Here is an 18,106-nt window from a genome sequence, read left to right as displayed (position 1 = left end):
TTTGTTACATTAATAAAACATTATAATAGAAATATTGTTGTTAATACAACATCAAATTAACTTCCAATGAGGCGAGGCAGTTAATTATATTTACCATGCCCATGCCCATGCCCATGCCCATTTTCTTTTGTTTTTAAATATTTTCTATGTCGGTTTTCATCCATTTGTTGCATCATGCATATCGTAGGGGTGCAGATATGGTGTACGACGGAAATTTAACCAAAATCCAAATCCTTAAATATAATGTTACATTAAAAATCGAAACCCTTCAAAACATAAAAATGAGATGAATCAAGTGAGAGAGTGCTCGTCTCTGTATCTCATAAAATGGTGATTAAATTCATCTATTGACAACCGCCATCCTCACCTCATCCACGCCACCTCCACTGATGCTTTTTATTATTATTTTTCCTGCAAACCCGCAAAACCACCCCCTTCCATTTTCGACCTGCAACAGATAATAACGCAAACATTACCATCAATGTCTAAAGAAACATCAGGCCACAAACACAAACGCAAAGGTTAAATTTCCCAGCAGATCCTTGTACAATAAAGCTTAAGTACAAACTTGTCCCTCCAACATGAAAAAAATTTGAGCAATTTAGTCCCTTTTAAATTACCGTCAGTTAAAATTTTACAACTTTGCTCCCAAGTCTATATTACAAGGACCCGGCACCAAAGCAAACATCAAGAAGCACAAAACATGCTATTAAAAAAATTTCTCATATTTATCCAAGTTAAAACATCTATTGCAAAATGTGCAACTTGCTAATAAAACGTTTTTCACTTAACAATTACGCAAATAAGTTAATTTCATATGTTTATCTTCCCAATAAATTGGTCTATACAAGGTGGAGGGGGCAAAACAAGCACAAAGAACTTTGATGGTTAGGAGTAGTTACCATGTTCAAATTTATGCTTAAGAAAGTCTTGCTTTTAGATCTGCTGCAACAGCATCAATGAACTCCTCAGTATTCAGGTACTTGTCCCTAGCAAGCCTGCAGCATCCATGTCAATGTTATAACCAAGTTCATTATAACATATATGTACATGTATGCAAAGTACAAAAACGAATTATATGAGTACGCACTGACATGCACAAACATTTCTTATAAAGGATCATTTGCAAGTTAACAGACCATAAAAATCACTGGCGGTTAAATTGCATAAAACATGCTTGACAAATACTTACTTAGAGCCGTGAATGATTAGTGCAAGATCTTTGGTCATCTTTCCAGATTCCACAGTTCCAATACAAGCTGCCTCTAGTTTCTCAGTGAAATCCAAGAGTTTAGGATTGTCATCCAATTTTGCCCTGCAAACAACATAATAGTTCTAGTAAAACATTTAAATAATTTTGTTAGCCGCCCATGTGAAAAAGAAAGATGCCATCAGTACTACCTGTGTGCAAGCCCACGCGTATAAGCTGTTGACATGAGATATACCAGCACAGATGTCATCAATCCAAGAGATCCAAAACCTACAAAAAGCAATTCAGGTCTAGTTAGAAAAGCAATATAGCTACCATGCCGCAAGAATCTCCAATTTGACTCTTATAAGCTGTAACTTTTCCAATTTGACTCTTATAAGCTGTAACTTTTCCAATTTTATTTTATCTTCTTCTGTCAAGTTGTTGTCAGAATCTCCCCTACTTGTTACAGCAGGACTAAATATGTTAGGCCTGTTTGATCGAGGTGCGGATGTTGCATTTTGCAGTGAGGATCCTAAGCCTGCAGGACGTTCAACAGTGAAGAGCCTAGATCCATCTTGAGAGGTTATAGTAATGTTGCCGCCATCAGAGCCAGCACCAGTTGCTGCTTTCAAGAGGGCTGCCAAAGCAGCAGAATCAAATAACTCCTTCCCCTCTCCTTCTTCATCCGTATCCCCTTCTTCATCTGAATCAATAGCATTTGTCTGTATATGATTATGAGAAGTATCAGCACCCGAGTGAGAACCAATGGCAGATCCTCGTTCTAGCTCCTCCAAGAATTGCTTAGCAGCTTCAGCATTCTTAAAGAACATACTTTCAGCCTCTCCATCAGTCTCTGAGCCTTCATTCTGATGCTGCTTCTCTTCCATTTCACCTTCAAAACTAACTTTTCCAGCCACTGTAGTTTGCTCCACTGACTCAGGCCAATGAGATTCTTCTCCTGGCAGGGTTACTGACCTTTTGCTTTGAGAATCACTATCTAAATTCTCTGTTTCATGAGCTGCCATTATTTCTGTAGGTTGAGCAGAACTATCCTTTGCCTAAATTCCATCTCCACCCCCTCCATCTACTTTCTCAGCAAATGCTTGTTCCAAAATATCTATGATCTCCTCATCTTTGAGATCATTTAGCTCAGTCCTAGAATTGTCTTTACCAAGCATAACCCCACTGGCAATATCAGCTTTATTCTCAGCATCAACAGCCAACTCGTCTCCGCCAGAAAACTTCGAACCATCAGCATGATTCAAGCCGTTATCCAACCTCGCATTATCGTCAACTGGAACCACCTCTGTCTCCTTCATCACCAATGTCTCAATGCCTAAAGCAGCTCCAGTCAAAGGTTTCGCATCGACAGCCAACTCCTCTTCGCCAGAAAATTTCGAACCATCGACTTCAACTACCTGATGATCTACTGTTTCTACAATCATAGGATTGAAACCCTTAGCTCCACCATCTAACACCAAATTATTCTCAAAATCCCAATTCTACCTTCCTCTCCACTTTCCATTGATAAAACAGATTGGTCGACTTCTCCAATGGAACCCATTTCCACCTTATCGTCCTTTTCCCCATTACCAACACTATCAACATCAACCTTCCCCATCGAACCCTCACCTCTATATTCCTCTAAACCATTATCGCCATCCCCAAACGAGTCCTCATTCAAAATCACATTCGAACCATCAGAACCAACAAAAGGGGCATCACTAACATCCCTCACGGTCGGAATTACTTCATCAGGGTCAGCCATAAATGGCCTCTCGGGTACTGTTTCAAACTTCCCCTCACCATTCTCGTTACTATCATTAGTTTTACCATTCCCATTATCTTCCAAAGTACGTTCACTTACTGAACTAGTTACAAACTCAGAATCATCATTCGAAGTTAAAGAAGAAGAAGAGGAAAAAGAACCTGGAGAGGTAGAGAGCGACTGAGAAGTGATTTCCGGGGCAGAAAGCAAGGCGTCCATGGTTGAAAGAGAGGAAAGGGAGATAGAGAGAATTGGGTTTTAGGATATGGAATGAATTTTGAGTGGCACACAGAGGGAGCAAATCGGCAGAAAGGGTAAAACAGGGAGGGGAAACCGAAGGGGCAACTAATCTGCAGAAAAGAGGGGATTAGAAATCGGTGGTTTTCACCGATTAGAAAGGTAAAGGATTACACCCGTATTAGAAATACATCAAACCAAACGATGGAATACAGTCGCATTAGGTGGGGCCCACCGATTAGGGGTGTATTGGCTATGCCAATACACCCAACCAAACATGGTGTTAGAGTATTCAAAGGATTAAACCCAAAGGTGATTAGGTGATATGGTGAATGGACAACGATTAAGCACACAATTAGGAAGTCTAGCTAGCTAATAGGTAAGTGGTATATTACGATAATCCATAAAATGAGGTGGATTAAGCTAAATTATATCTAAAAGGACAGAATTGAATAAACACCAAAATCACCAACTGTATTAATTAGATAAAATAGGGTAGTCAATTAATATCTATGTTGATAATTAACTCTCGGATTAAGGATCTAAATTGCTTGAACTCCTAATTGGTCAAATTTTACCTCTCGGACACCATTTTACCCAATTAGACAATTTAGTCCAATTTATTTCTCGACTCACTATACTAAATCGAGAAAATCAAATTTGTTCACAATAGGATCTCCTTTCGGCCTTATTTATCTAAATATTCCCTAAGATTCGTCAACTCTATGTTTTAAAGTTTATTCGATTTAATCTAATTGTTACATTCAAGTCTCTAACCCTAAAATTAATCATTCAACATTCCAATCAATCGATCACAATAAAGTTTAGTTCCTACTAATCATCAAAACATAATGCTCAACCAATTTCATATTTAAATGAATCAACAAATAATCACAAAAGTGGTAAGGGTTAAGAGATTCTTAGTAAATCTTACATAGGTTCTTAATGGAATTGATGAAAAGCAAGCATAATCTACAAATCCATTTCTCGGATTAATATTTTGCAACTTTGAATAACCAAAACATTTAAATCTATTCAATACTATGAAGAAAAACCTAAAATAACACAAGAGCTTCTTGTATCTTTTTGAGTTAAAGAAGAACATTGCACAAAATAAAAAAAATGGCAAAATAAAGTCTAACCTAGGAAAGGGAAAACCTAGGAATCTAAAATAATTGAGGGAATAAAAATAAAATGATAGGAATATTGATTGTGCCATAAAGAGATTTTTAATAGCCTGACACTACAACCCTATTATTGACAAAAATGTCTTTTAAAATGTGGATGAATTGATCTTGTTTGGACACAAAATTGCCCTTGCAGATTTTTATCTGTTAGGCTTCTCTATCGTGACCCCTACAACAGTTGGCTCAAAGAAGGCTTGAGGAGCACTTAGTGTCGCGACATTGGCTTGCTAGTGTCGTAGTCTGCATGATAGTCTACTTGGTTCCCTTCGTTGTGATGTTTGGCTTGAAGTTGCAACCATGAAAGCTTAAAGTCACAACCTTAAGGCTCAATTTCGTGACATCGACGTCCACTTCAAGTTGGGATTTGGATAAGTCCAACTCCTTCACGGTGATGAAAGGGTTAGTGTCATGAGCTCGGCCATAGTAGAGGTCCTCATTGATGTTTTGCCTCAATCACCTCCTTACACAAGCTCAAATAAACCATTAGACCTTTAATGGTATAGTTTTTCCAATTTGGTTCACAAAAGTGATAAAATGTAATTAAAGCTAGCATTGAAACTAAAACTTAAGAATCAATAACAAGCATGAATAAGACTCTTAAACGACTTGAGAAAAAGTTCATTAAGTACATGGAAGAGTTCAATTTGGTGTATCAAATTATGACAGATCAATGATAATGAACCAAAAAAGGTTACTAAAATATTTGCAGCCTTACCTAAAGTAGAATGTAGAGCATTAATTCATCTATTGAGAAACAATGTTGATACCTTCACTTAAACCACTACTAACATGCCAGGTATTCTTCTGTCCATTACTTAAATTCTTATCCCTTTGTTAAACTTGTGACACAAAAGTAAAGAAAATTTTCCACTAAAAAGGTTCAAGGAATCAAAGGGGGAGTGCATAATTTATTGACAGCAAACATTATCAGAGAATTAGTTTATCTAGATTGGCTCTCTAATATAGTTTTGACAAAGGAAAAGAAATTACAAATGAAGAATGTGTGTAATTTTCACCAACTTTAACAAGTGTAGCCCTAAATAGAGCTTCCATCTTACCTTTTATTAATAGGTTGGTTGACTCCTTTGCGGGTCACAAATATATAAGGCTTCATGGATGTCTTTTCAAGCTATAACCATATTCAAATAGTACAAAATACTAAGAAAATATATCATTCATCATCAAGATTGGATTTTCTACCAGTAGATCATGCCATTCAGCCTAAAAATGCCAATGAAACTTGCTAAAGATTGGTTAACAAGGTTTTAAAATACCATATAGGTTGCAATATGGAGGTCTATATAGACAACATGATGATAAATAACACCTCTATGGAACAACACTTAAAGGATAAACATGAGGTTTTTCAGATCCTACGAGCTTACAACATGAAATTGAACTCGAAGAAGTGTACTTTTGGTGTTGTAACCGAGAAGCTCTTAGGTTTCATAGTATCTAATAGGGGAATTGTGAATCCGAGAAAATAAAAGCAATATAAAACACAAACCCTTCCAAGACCGCAAAGGAAATTCAGAGGCTAATAGGTAGAGTGGTAAAACTTAACAAGTTTGTATTTAAGATGAAAAGATAAATGTATATAATTCTTCAAGGCTTTTTGAACACATTTTCAATGATAACTTCTATGCATCTTTTAAGCAACTAAAAGCATACTTAGATCCTTACTATTATTGGCTTTGTATGCACTAAGGGATCAATTACTAGTTTACCTTGTAGCTTTAAATAAGACAATTGTGGTTGTCCTTATGAAAGAAGAAGCATATTGCCAAACTCTTGTATATTATGTTAGTAGAGCCATGTATAATGGCAAGGTGAACTACATCAATATAGAGAAAATAGTGTTTACCTTAGTGATAGTTGCAAGAAAATTGAGGGTAGTATTTTCAAGCTCATGTTTCAATACTATCTAACCAACCTTTCAAGGAAGTGTTGCAAAAGTTTGATCCTCAAGATGAATGATAAAATAGAGTGCCAAACTCAGTGAGTTCGACATAGAATCCTGTTAAAGATATGTGACTCAATTTCCTTTTAAATAAAAATACAAGTGGCAAGATAGAGGAATCAACGAGGGCCTTCAAATCAGTACAGTATTTTGTGACAATACTCACGATAATCCTATAGATATGATGACTAAGTCACTTCTGATAACCAAGTTTGAGTATTGCTTAGACTTGGTTGGTGTTCATTGTTGAAGATAAATCCTTAAGGGGTTTCATGGAAGAGGTGGAGAACTTGTTCGTTGAGAGTTCGTGATGAAGAACTTGATCGTTGAGAATTCGTGTCAAGGTGGAGATTGTTAAAGATAGGTGACCCAAATTCTTGTTAAATAAAAATACATGTGGCATAGGGGGATCTATGAGGGTGAAGTATGCTTCCTCTATTTGATGTTGATTAGAATAAGGTTTTTTAACCTTACTACATTACTTTTATTTGACTTTGATTAGAATATGGTTTTACAAACCTATAAATAGACGTAGTAGTCTCTCCTCTTGTATCATTAGAATTCGATATAGTGAATTTTCTTCTCCTCTGCCCGTGGTTTTTTTCCCAAAAGGGTTTCCACTTAAAATTTTTGTGTTCTATTTTTTCTCTCTTTTCTTGCCATTATCGACATTCTATTTGTTACAAATTCTTTCCAAGAAAAGCAATGAAAGCTTGGGTGTTAGAGATTTTCTAGTAGAATGTTCATTTTTACTTCATGTAAAGAAAAGGACGACTAATGGTTGAGGCAAGATTAAGTACAAGCAACCCCAAAGAGAAAGATATATTAGATTTTACAAATTCAACAAGCCCTACGCTTGAACTCCAATAGATTTTCTTTTTATAATTTTATCGACAAAGATGGCTTTAGTGTAAGATTCCTACTATCTAACCCTCAAAACAATGAATAGTAATATGGTTTATCTTCTTAGTTTAAAGCTTCCAACAATACAACAAGTCTAAAGCTCATATAGCAGCCTTGAATAGGCTAATCAACTTGAGGCAAAAAAATATAGATATTCACATATTCTCAATTTGGTGGCTACATAATTCTTGGGTGAGTATGAGGTCAGAGATCAGATTTTTTTCAAAGTATTACAAGCTTATCATAGACTTGCTGAGAAAATTTAAGGTAATAAAGTGAAAGAAAATATCCAAAAACAACAACACCAAAGCAAATGCCCTTTTAAGGCTTGCCTTATCCATTGAAATTCAACAATGGAGAAAAACCTTATTCGAGTATAAGACATCGCCCGGTTATGCTAATAAAAATTTGCATTATTTGGATGGATTATTACATGAAAATATAACTTATATTAGTAGGAAATCTAAATTGTTTGTAGTTTATAGAACTAGACTGAGCAAATGATTCATTAAAAGGACTATTATGTTGCCTATAAGTCCAATTGAAGAGATACCTTTTCTTGGCCATCATTGTAGGATTGACTATAAAAAATAAACATAAATTTGATTGTCTAGACTAACAATAAATTGAATGAGACCCAAGTTGAATTTATCTTAGATCCATTCACTTGCAACGTTCATGGTGTGACTTACTGTAATTTTGAGTAAGTGAATCACCATTTATATATAACTCATGTGATGTGATATACTAAAAACATGTGCTCTCATAGTAGTGGGTAAAAATTTGATATGTTGGATACATGACTTTTCATGACACATCTTCACTTGCAATAGTGGAATCATAGCTCGATCGGAAGAATAAATGGTATTCTCTCACTAGCATTTTATGGATTATGAAAATGGAACGTGGCCATAGGTTATTTATCTAAGGAAATTGACTAATCATTATTGTTTGTATGTAATGATCATTTTCATCATAGAAGATGCAATGGTAACCATGATATAAAATGGATCGAATTAGATGAATGAATTTAGCGCAAAGTGATTATGGATATTTTATAAGGGTAACACACATATGACAAGGTCATTGAACAAAAGCTTAATATATGTATCTTTCATAATGATATGTAATGGGGAGATCAGTCATAGTACTTTTAATGGATTGACTCTATGAGTAAATAATTTTGTAATTACTAGACAATAATTGAAATTTAATTACAAATTATTTAAGCCCTAGTTATATATGTCTGATTGGTCTCTCTACTAGCTTATGATAACTTTGAATATATTACATGATAAGAACTAATTGAATGCACAAATGAAAATGTCGTATGAGAAATAGATTGCATGCATTACTATATGCAGGAAATGCATTTTCTTGAGAAGGAAAATGATGACTTAGAATTAATTTAATTTCTTTAGATTATTATTTAGTTGGATGGGTAAATTAAATAAACAAGTCCAAAGTGAGAATTAAATTAAATAGTCATCATAATTATATTTTATTCGGACAATTAAATTCATTTTCACATAGATTTTAATACAGTAAAACTGACATGATTTTAACAGAATCAGAATTGGGTTGTGTGAATTATTTAATTGAATTAATTAATTAATTTAATTTTAAAATAATTAATTTTGAAAGAATATTTAATAGTTGGGTTCAATATTTATATGGACTTGGTTTTTTTTATTTAATTCAAGAGAGGTAAACACATACAATTAAACTAAAATTGGATCAACCCAACTAATCCACCAAGGTTAGTGTGTCGTGGCACCTAAGGTAAAAGTTCCTTATGAGCTGCTAGCCATGTATGAGAAAAAGTCCTAGTTGGACTTAAATTCTCCTAAAATAATTACTTTATGTACTTTTAATACTAAGTATAACATACTAAGGGAAAACTCTCTTAAAATTTTGTGAAGATTTATTTGAGTTAATTTTCTTCGAACTCAAATTAATTCTTTTTTTTGAGGTTTGATTATAGATTTGTAAGATTCTAATTGCACTTATCTAGAAATTATAATTCAATTCTAGAGGTTGTTTTTCTATTTTAAGATATCTACATAGAGGAAATTGACATCCCCCTTTGGGAAGTCTCAGTTTTCATCTTGTGTTTGATTCTTTGAGACTCTTTGAACATCTGAGAATCTGAGAATAGTAAAGAAGATCATTCAGTTGAAAGCTTAAAGGATTTTAACTTCAAATTAGATTGATCGACAAATTTTAGGACCTTTCTAGAGCCAATTGCAATTTCAACGTCTTCCTGAGCCTCGAAACACATTTATTTAATTTGAGTAGATTTATCACTTGTATAGTCGAGTATTTTACTTCTTGAATCTCGAATAGACTAAGATATACATATGAATTTGATATCTCATATCAACTCATTTGAGCAAAGCAATGCATTTCTAATCTAATTCTATTAGCAGGTCCAAGACTTCACTCCCGTTATGTAGGAGGGAGAAATCTTATCTTGGTCACCTGTATCCCACTACATAGTTTTTGTTATATCCAACAACAACCTTTATAGTACATCTAATTACGAAAGGCATTTGACTACATCAAAAAATATAACTATTAATGTTGGGAACTATGGTGACCTCAAGTCTAAGGATCACATGCACCATTATCATCATGAGAATTGTTGTGACTATCATATAATAATCCAAGAAGCGTTCTCATGGCAAGACATTCTTGCACATTTTTCTTATAACATGTACTCATGTGTTGACTTGATATCTCATATACATGACAACATCTTGTCATCAATCAACCGTATGCCAATCTTAATATATTAAAGTTGTTTATGCCACAATAATACTTGACTAAGGGCAATTTAAGAATAAATCAATCGCACGTTAGGACATATATCATACACATGTCACATATATTCATTTCTCAGACATGATAGCTCAAACATTAAGACCTATTTAGGACAACCTATGATAACAAGACATGAGTAGATCAACCACCTTAAAGGGGGTTTGGAACTGATGAATGAGCGACATGTAATGGTACCTTGGGAACTATTAGAGAAAAGTCCCATAAAGGCTTCCATAAGATTTGATTGAACTCTTGCGAATTAATCAAACATTTTAATTTTTTTTGTATTCTTTATGTTTGTTTTACGGTCTATGTTCGGGGTTCTTGATTGCATCTCCCAATAATGTTGATTCTAAGGTTCGAACCAACATCTCCCCTTAAAAATATAATGTATCTTACCATTACACTCAACACTTATTGGTTACTAATTATTATTTTTAACTTTGAATTTTTTTTATTCACAAATTTAAAAACATAAAAAGGGTAAAGAAGGGTCCACCAAACATAAAAACCGACAATGTCAGTCATGTTGTTAGATTTTACTTTTGGATCCAATAAATCCATGTAAGTAGGTGTACTTCCTGGGTGAATATCGATGAAGATCTATCCCAGAGAATTAAACTGTCAATGTCACTACAACTTATGCCACTTACATGTAGGGTAAGGGTCATACGGTAGATTAAAATCCTTAGGAATTAAACCCAAAAATATGATTTATTATTATGTATGTGTTTCTGCTATAGCTATTTTGATTTGATTTTGGTTATATATAAATTTATTAATTCAACTATATTTTGTAATTCTGATCTTTAAAAGTAAAATCTTTAATTAACGTAAGTTTTGAATTTAATCTCTAAACAACCTTTTTTATCCTTAAAAAAAAGTTATTGAGAGTTAGAAATAGAACAGAATCGAAATCCATTTACCATATTTTTTTTAATAGTATTAATCAATGTAATTTAAGGGGTAGAAATAAAGTAACCATATAAAATAGAAGTTTGAAATTTATGGCACAGCTAACCCAATGACCATTTGCAAGCTTCAAAACATTGAATTATATTGATCAATTCAGAACATTAGAAGTAAATGATTCAATGCCATACACACCTACCAGTACTCTATTGGTTTTGTTTATGTAGGCCATGTTTTTCATCTTTCACAAGAATCCCTACCCTATATATAACCAATGCCTAGTGATTCACATGCAAAACCGTAGTCTCCATTAGTAAACAAGTAGCTTACTACTGTATTATTTTTCTTATCCTGCTTTTGCTAGCTAGCTAGCCTGCTTCCATGGCACCCTCAATTGTTCTTGTTTCATGGATGGTTTTAGGCCTTGTAATGGCAACTTCAACTACTCAAGTTGAAGCTGCCAGGGCATTTTTTGTATTCGGTGATTCTCTGGTTGACAATGGCAACAACAACTTCCTAGCAACCACTGCTCGAGCTGATTCCCCTCCTTACGGCATCGATACTCCCAGTCGTCGTGCCACCGGTCGCTTCTCAAATGGCAAAAACATTCCTGATTTTATCAGTTGGGGTTTCCTTTCTTTTTACCCTCTAACTTTTTCTCTTTATTTATCATGATAATTCAATTGACAATAATGCATATGTATGTGCATATCAGGTGATGCACTTGGTTCAGAGCCAACATTGCCCTACTTGAGTCCAGAACTCAAGGGAGATAGGCTACTTGTTGGGGCCAACTTTGCGTCAGCTGGCATTGGAATCCTCAATGACACCGGCGTCCAATTTGTATCTCTTTCTTCATCTTCTCAAATTCCATATTTTCTTTAATATTTCAACCCCATTATGCCTAATTCTTGTTTTTTTTTTCTTCTTCAAAATGGTACATTGTCAGATAAACATCATCAGAATGTACAAGCAATTAAAATACTTTCAACAATACCAGACCAGGTTGGCTGACCTCGTCGGATACGAGGAAGCACAGCGGATCGTAAACGATGCACTTGTGCTCATCACGGTCGGCGGCAACGATTTTGTGAACAACTACTATTTGGTTCCATTCTCTCCTAGATCTCGCCAGTTTAGTCTACCAGATTATGTTCGATATCTCATCTCTGAGTACAGGAAACTTCTAATGGTAAATTTTGTCTTCACATTGTGTCACATTAAAATTACTGTGCTTTGAAACTGTTAATTGGAGATTTGTAGCTTACAAATTACACTGCAGAGGCTATATGATCTAGGAGCTCGGAAGGTTCTAGTGACTGGGACCGGACCAATGGGTTGTGTTCCAGCAGAATTAGCCATGAGGAGCCCAAGTGGTCAGTGTGTCACTGAGCTGCAACGAGCTGCAGCCTTGTATAATCCACAATTGGTTCAAATGATAAATGAACTCAATAGCCAATATGGTGCAAACATTTTCATTGCTGCTAATACAGAACAGAAAACCAATGACTTCATTACTAACCCTACAGCCTACGGTAAGTAAATCCATAATTCAATATTCATTCACTTATTCTATTTTATAAACAGGATGATGACATAAATAATTGAATTAATTCCTAAGTTTGCATCCAAAAGGGAATATTAACGATTAAGACTAATGAATGAGGCATTAATTAATTAGATAAGAAGAAGAGAGATGCTCCAAGATGGGGACAAGAATGAACAACAAAAATGTCTGCCATTTTGTTGACGTCATTAAAGTAGCACCCCAATTTTATTTATTACAACCACCTAACTCCCATGTAAGACCATTATTAATTAGAATGAAAGCTACCAAAGATATTATGGATTTTGCCCCAAATTTTATAACCCTAAAAAAGGCATCATATCATTAATTGTAACATGATGAATGGTTGAACACGAATAATATCTTAATCATTGCTTGTTTTGTTTGCAGGATTTACAACATCAAAAGTAGCTTGTTGTGGTCAAGGACCTTACAATGGTTTAGGACTATGCACTATGTTATCGAATTTGTGTCCAAATCGAGACGAGTATGCTTTCTGGGATCCATTCCATCCATCAGAAAGAGCTAATGGGATAATTGTTGACATGATCTTGAGTGGTTCGTCAAACTACATGAGCCCCATGAACCTTAGCTCCCTCTTGGCTTTGGACTCCAACACCAGGACTTAATTAATTAACTAGGATTTTATTAAGGATTGTGTTATATCAATGTCGTTGCTTGCTTGCCATGGATGCATTTAATGATTATCTTCTTGTGCGTTTGAATAAATTGCAATTATGTAATGTTTCAGAATGTTTTTATGAGTAAATAATTAGTTGTATTATTGTTTGTTTTTGGCATAATTACAAATTAAGTTCTTAATATTTAAATTTTTGTCAATTTAACCTTTATTTTTTAAGTTAAATGTGACTCTCAACCTTTTAAAAAAATTTTAAATTTGACAACCAATCTTTCAAAAAGAGTTGAATTGCTATTTTTAACAGAAATGCCCGCTAAAACTTTAATTTTTAAACATGGCAACTTGTATTATAATCCATGTATACTTCATACTATTTTTTATGAACTTTTTATATATTTTAATATTTTAATTTATTTTTTTAAATATTTTATAAATTTTAAATCATTTATTGACGTGATATATATAAAAAAATAGTGTCATGTCAGTATAAAATATACGTGGATTGCTTTAAGGGTTGCCATGTCAATATTGTTAAAAAATATAATTTTTTTAGTTGGCACTTCCTTTAAGAAAATAATTTGAGAAAAGTTAAGGGAAAAATTTAGTAAAAAAAAAATTTTAATTGACAAAAAATATCTTTATTTTTTAAATATTTATATTATAAATTGGAAACGGAATGTAAAAAAAAGCCTTAAATTTATCAAAATGAAATTAAAATCAATCTTTAATTTCATTATATAATATAAAATAATGTGTAATTCTAATAACAGAAAATTGCATTAAATCAGACTTGAGTGCGCATGTAGACAAGAGTGCTTGATATTACAAAGAAGAAGTAATGTTTTACCAAACAAATTACTGCTAATTAATAAAGCTCACATGCAATGCAAAAACCAACAAAAGATATAGTTATTTAGCATTTATTACGACAAAAAAATTAGACTTGTCCGTTGTCTTGATAATTTCCCAAAAATAAAAAAAGAAATTGTAATAATAATTATAAAGGTAGCTAAGCTTTTCTTCATTTTTGGGCAATAATAATAAGATTGCTTAAGGAGTCAAAATCAAAACTATTTTAGGTACTTTTTTTTTTTTTAATTTTAGATTTCCCACAAAATCTTTGTTTGGATTGAAAACTTTGTTTCATAATAACCCGATGTATCAACATTATAATAATTGGGAGGATTACACTTTATGTCCCTATCATTACCCCACCCCGCTTAATTTTAAACTAAGCAGCCTAAAGGCGTTTAATAATGTGTACGGATAAACATTTCCAACATACAATTATAGAATAATTGCTTTAGAATCAGACATTTCCATAATTTTTGGTAATCTCATCATTTCCAATCATTTACAAGTAAAAAGATGTGAGTGAAACCCAAATGAAACTAAAAAAGGAAAAAAGGTATTGGATATGAATTTTGAAAGGGTAGGTACGCCAAATTTACTGGACTAAAATGCTGGAATGGTCTTCGAGAATCAAAACCGGGTGTAGTTAGAATGGATAGGGTGAATTAAATTTGACCAATTCATATAATAGGAAATAGAGAAAATGGTTGTCGACGGTTAAAAACCTAAAACCAAAAATCATATGAAATCAAATCAACTGATGATGGATTTCTTAAAAGAATCAGGAAAAAACGAAACAACCTTATCCGCCAAAGCGGCGGCTCATTACTTTGGTTGGTTCCTACGTTGTGAAGGGTTGGCATTTCATATATAATGTTGACGTAGGCTACTGGATGTTGTCATTGATTTTGAAACTCAATTTGAAAAGGTGTAGTTATATAGATTTAGGGTTTAACATGATATTTCCCCAATGGCTTAATTAATTTTCAGAACATGAGCTACCACTTCCACCTACAACATGTGCAAATATTAATTATTAATCTGTTTGCTAAATATTAAGTCATCAACTTTTGATTGCTTCCATATGTTTTATTTATTGCAACGACTATGGGCGGTGCAATAGAATCTCTCTTTTGGACTGGAAAAATCCTTAATACTCACTCAAAATAAAGTAATTTAAGAATTTTTAAACACAATATAAAAATATATATATGATCGACATTTAATTTTTTTTAAAATACTATTAGTATGAAACATGCATGTAATATACATATTATCTTTTTTTTCCAACATAATATCTATAACATTAATAGAAGGAAGGTACATGATTACTATTGATCAATCACATTACAAGTATTGTGGTTTGGGGGTGACATGTAGGCCTTCTTTTGTTTTTACTTGTCTAAGGCTGGGTGGGAAAAGGGAGAAGGAAGGGAGGGAATGAAGAATGGAGGGGAAGGAAAGAGAAAAAGTGGAGAAAGGACTGCTTTATAATTTAAGCATTTATGTTATATAATTGTCTTTCTTTTCTTTTTCTTTTTCTTTTTTTTCTTTACATTCTCAAGGTAACTACCGGAGCAAACTCAGTAGTTAATTGTTCGCATTTTGTAGGCCCATTATGGGGGTTGATACTGGTCACAACAAGTTGTAAAGCTGCTCCATACTTATGGTAAGAATTGAACCCTTGACCACTGGTTAAGATAAGAGACACCCTTGCCATCTCACCTAACTCCCGTAGTTTATAATTTTATCATTTTGATCATTTTTCTTAAAATTATAAATGGAAGGTTGACGTGATAATTAAAAAAATTGGTATGATAATAAATTTAGCCATCAACTTTTACATATTATATCAGTTTAGTCAAAATTTTAAAAAATAACCCTCAAAATTTATAAATGATCTCAATTTTATCATAACTCTAAAAAAATTCAAAGAAATATATAAAAATACATAAATATTTTTAAAAAATATAATAATAAATTTAAAATTTATATTAATATTAATATTAATATTAAATAAAATAAAAATTCCCCCTCACCCTTTCCTCCCTTCCCCCACCGGACCTTCGGTTCTGTCGTACGACACTCGTGATTCAAAACACGATTCTGGTAAATAACCCTTTTTGTGTTGACCCACATTTGATTTTCCCATCAGAACTACTCTTCCAACTCGATCATTCAATTGCTTTTTTCCGAGTTGACTCAGGTATGTTATTACCTTGCCTTAATGGTTCCCTACTAGAACTATGGTGGTTCGTTAGATATCTTCTTCTTTTAATAATTCATTGAAACAATAGCAACCAACACGAAAAACATCATGACCACCAGTGTCACGGTAGAGATAACCATTGTGGCATTTGAAGGAAAAAATGACCATGAATTTGGTTCTTCATGTTTTTCATTTTCTTGTTGAACTATGGTGGTAAATTTTTTTATTTAATGTTAATATGAATATAAAATTTAAATTTCTTATTATATTTTTTGAAAATATTTATGTATTTTTATATATTTTTTAAATTTTTTAGAATAGGATCAAATTGAGACTATTTGTAAGCTTTTAGAGTTAATTTTTTAAAATTATAACTAAAATGATATAATATGTAAAAGTTGTGGCCAAAATTTATTATTATACATAATTTTTTAACTGTCGCATCAGTTTGTCGTTTGTGTTTTTAACGGGGTGACCAAAATGACAGAATTATCTAACATGGGTGCTTAAATTGCAAATTTTTTATTTTTGATACCTAAAATAAAAATATTTTATAGTTGGATGACTATTTGTGTAACCGCTTGAATTTTCCCTAAAACTACGTGCCATTGTCCGTAATAATTGTGCGAGGTATCCCGAATCTGCAGACAATTGATTTCCATAGGAAAGACTCCATCTATTTTTCTGTAATGGTTGCCAGAGATTCAACTTCGATCCACTTGGTGAAGTAGTCCACAGCTACTACTATGAATTTCTTTTGGGCTATGGCTATAGGAAATAGGCTGAGGATATCGACCCCCACGTGGTGAACGACCAAGGGCTTGACGTGAGTTGAAGGGTTTCCGCTAGCTATAGTTGGAGTTTGGCAATTCTTTGGCAGGAATCACATGTATGAACCAACTGGTGTATGTCTTCTTGGATTTTAGGCCAGTAGTACCCTTGTCTAAAGATTTTTTGCACGAGCAATCTACCGCCTAGGTGATCGCCACAAATTTCTTCGTGGATCTCTCTCATAACATATTCAACTTCCAGTGGCTATAGGCACTGCAATAGAGAATTGAAAAACCCCTTTCTATATGGTACACCCTCCAACAAGGTGTATCTATTAAACGTAGGATGAAATATGTTGTCTTAATTTATCATGTAATGAGTTCACAATATTCAAATATTCAATTCATAGATGTGGAGTTTAGCAAGTATTTGTAATTTGTGGTAATGACATACATCGCGGCCTTGCGTTGTAGCTTTGCAAACTTTTTCCTGTCGTTCACCTTAGAGTGTGTGGATTATTGGCGTCATCCAGGTCTCCTCCTGAGTCATATATAGTACTTGGGACGTATCATAGCTCAGGGTTTCCCTATGCTCGAGTATAATTTTCTCCTTTGTTGGATGATGGCCGAGGAGGTTAGCTTCGACAAAGCGCTAGCGCGAATGTTGTCATTTCTCGAGAGCTGTTTAATTTAAGCTTTATCGAATCATACGAGTAGTTGAGTCGCCATTGTATGGTATTTTTTTAGCACCATTTTTTTTACGTCGTACTCGTCGTTTATCTGTTTCACCACCAACTACGAATCTGTATGGATAATTAGATATTTTGCTCCTAGTTGGCACGCTAACTGCAATCTTGATTCCAAGGCTTCATACTCAGCGATGTTATTCAATGTTTGGAACCCAAATGACAATTCGTACTGCCACTCGTTGCCACAAGATCGATTATGAGTGCACTAGTCCCTGACCTGTTTTGGCTGCGAAGCCATCAACATAAACTAGCCAACTTTTCTGATTGTCAGTTGCATGTGCACTTTCTAGGGAGGGGTTAGCTATTAAGTGGTGTTCAACAAATGAAAGAGCAATTT

At 33.7% G+C, this 18,106-nt stretch overlaps 1 protein-coding gene and 1 long non-coding RNA gene across 2 annotated transcripts; one reads left to right on the top strand and one right to left on the bottom strand.

Moving 5' to 3' along the window:
* Window positions 1–214: 214 nt before the first annotated feature.
* On the bottom strand, window positions 215–1,427 carry LOC107961922 (uncharacterized). Its single transcript, XR_001701482.2, has 4 exons — window positions 1,402–1,427; window positions 1,193–1,315; window positions 903–998; window positions 215–448 (listed from the first exon to the last, which is right to left on the bottom strand). It is a non-coding gene; the product is annotated as an uncharacterized lncRNA (long non-coding RNA).
* Window positions 1,428–11,104: 9,677 nt separating this feature from the next.
* On the top strand, window positions 11,105–13,333 carry LOC107961921 (GDSL esterase/lipase At5g33370). Its single transcript, XM_016898094.2, has 5 exons — window positions 11,105–11,604; window positions 11,698–11,825; window positions 11,932–12,174; window positions 12,265–12,517; window positions 12,940–13,333. The coding sequence occupies exons 1-5, from the start codon at window positions 11,364–11,366 to the stop codon at window positions 13,176–13,178; spliced, it is 1,104 nt and encodes a 367-aa protein (XP_016753583.1). The 5' UTR covers window positions 11,105–11,363; the 3' UTR covers window positions 13,179–13,333.
* Window positions 13,334–18,106: the final 4,773 nt, after the last annotated feature.

The sequence above is a fragment of the Gossypium hirsutum genome, chromosome D11 (genome assembly GCF_007990345.1).
Source record: "Gossypium hirsutum isolate 1008001.06 chromosome D11, Gossypium_hirsutum_v2.1, whole genome shotgun sequence".
NCBI lineage: Eukaryota > Viridiplantae > Streptophyta > Magnoliopsida > Malvales > Malvaceae > Gossypium > Gossypium hirsutum.
The sequence above is the reverse complement of the archived record's forward strand: the minus strand, read 5'-3'. Positions and strand labels throughout refer to the sequence as shown.

What these genes read in the sequence shown, in the direction of transcription:
- LOC107961921 (XM_016898094.2), top strand. Translation starts at nt 11,364, where the DNA reads ATGGCACCCTCAATTGTTCTTGTTTCATGGATGGTTTTAGGCCTTGTA. An exon ending in ATGACACCGGCGTCCAATTT is followed by an intron (nt 11,826 to 11,931) that starts GTATCTCTTTCT and finishes GTACATTGTCAG; the next exon opens with ATAAACATCATCAGAATGTA. An exon ending in AGTACAGGAAACTTCTAATG is followed by an intron (nt 12,175 to 12,264) that starts GTAAATTTTGTC and finishes ATTACACTGCAG; the next exon opens with AGGCTATATGATCTAGGAGC.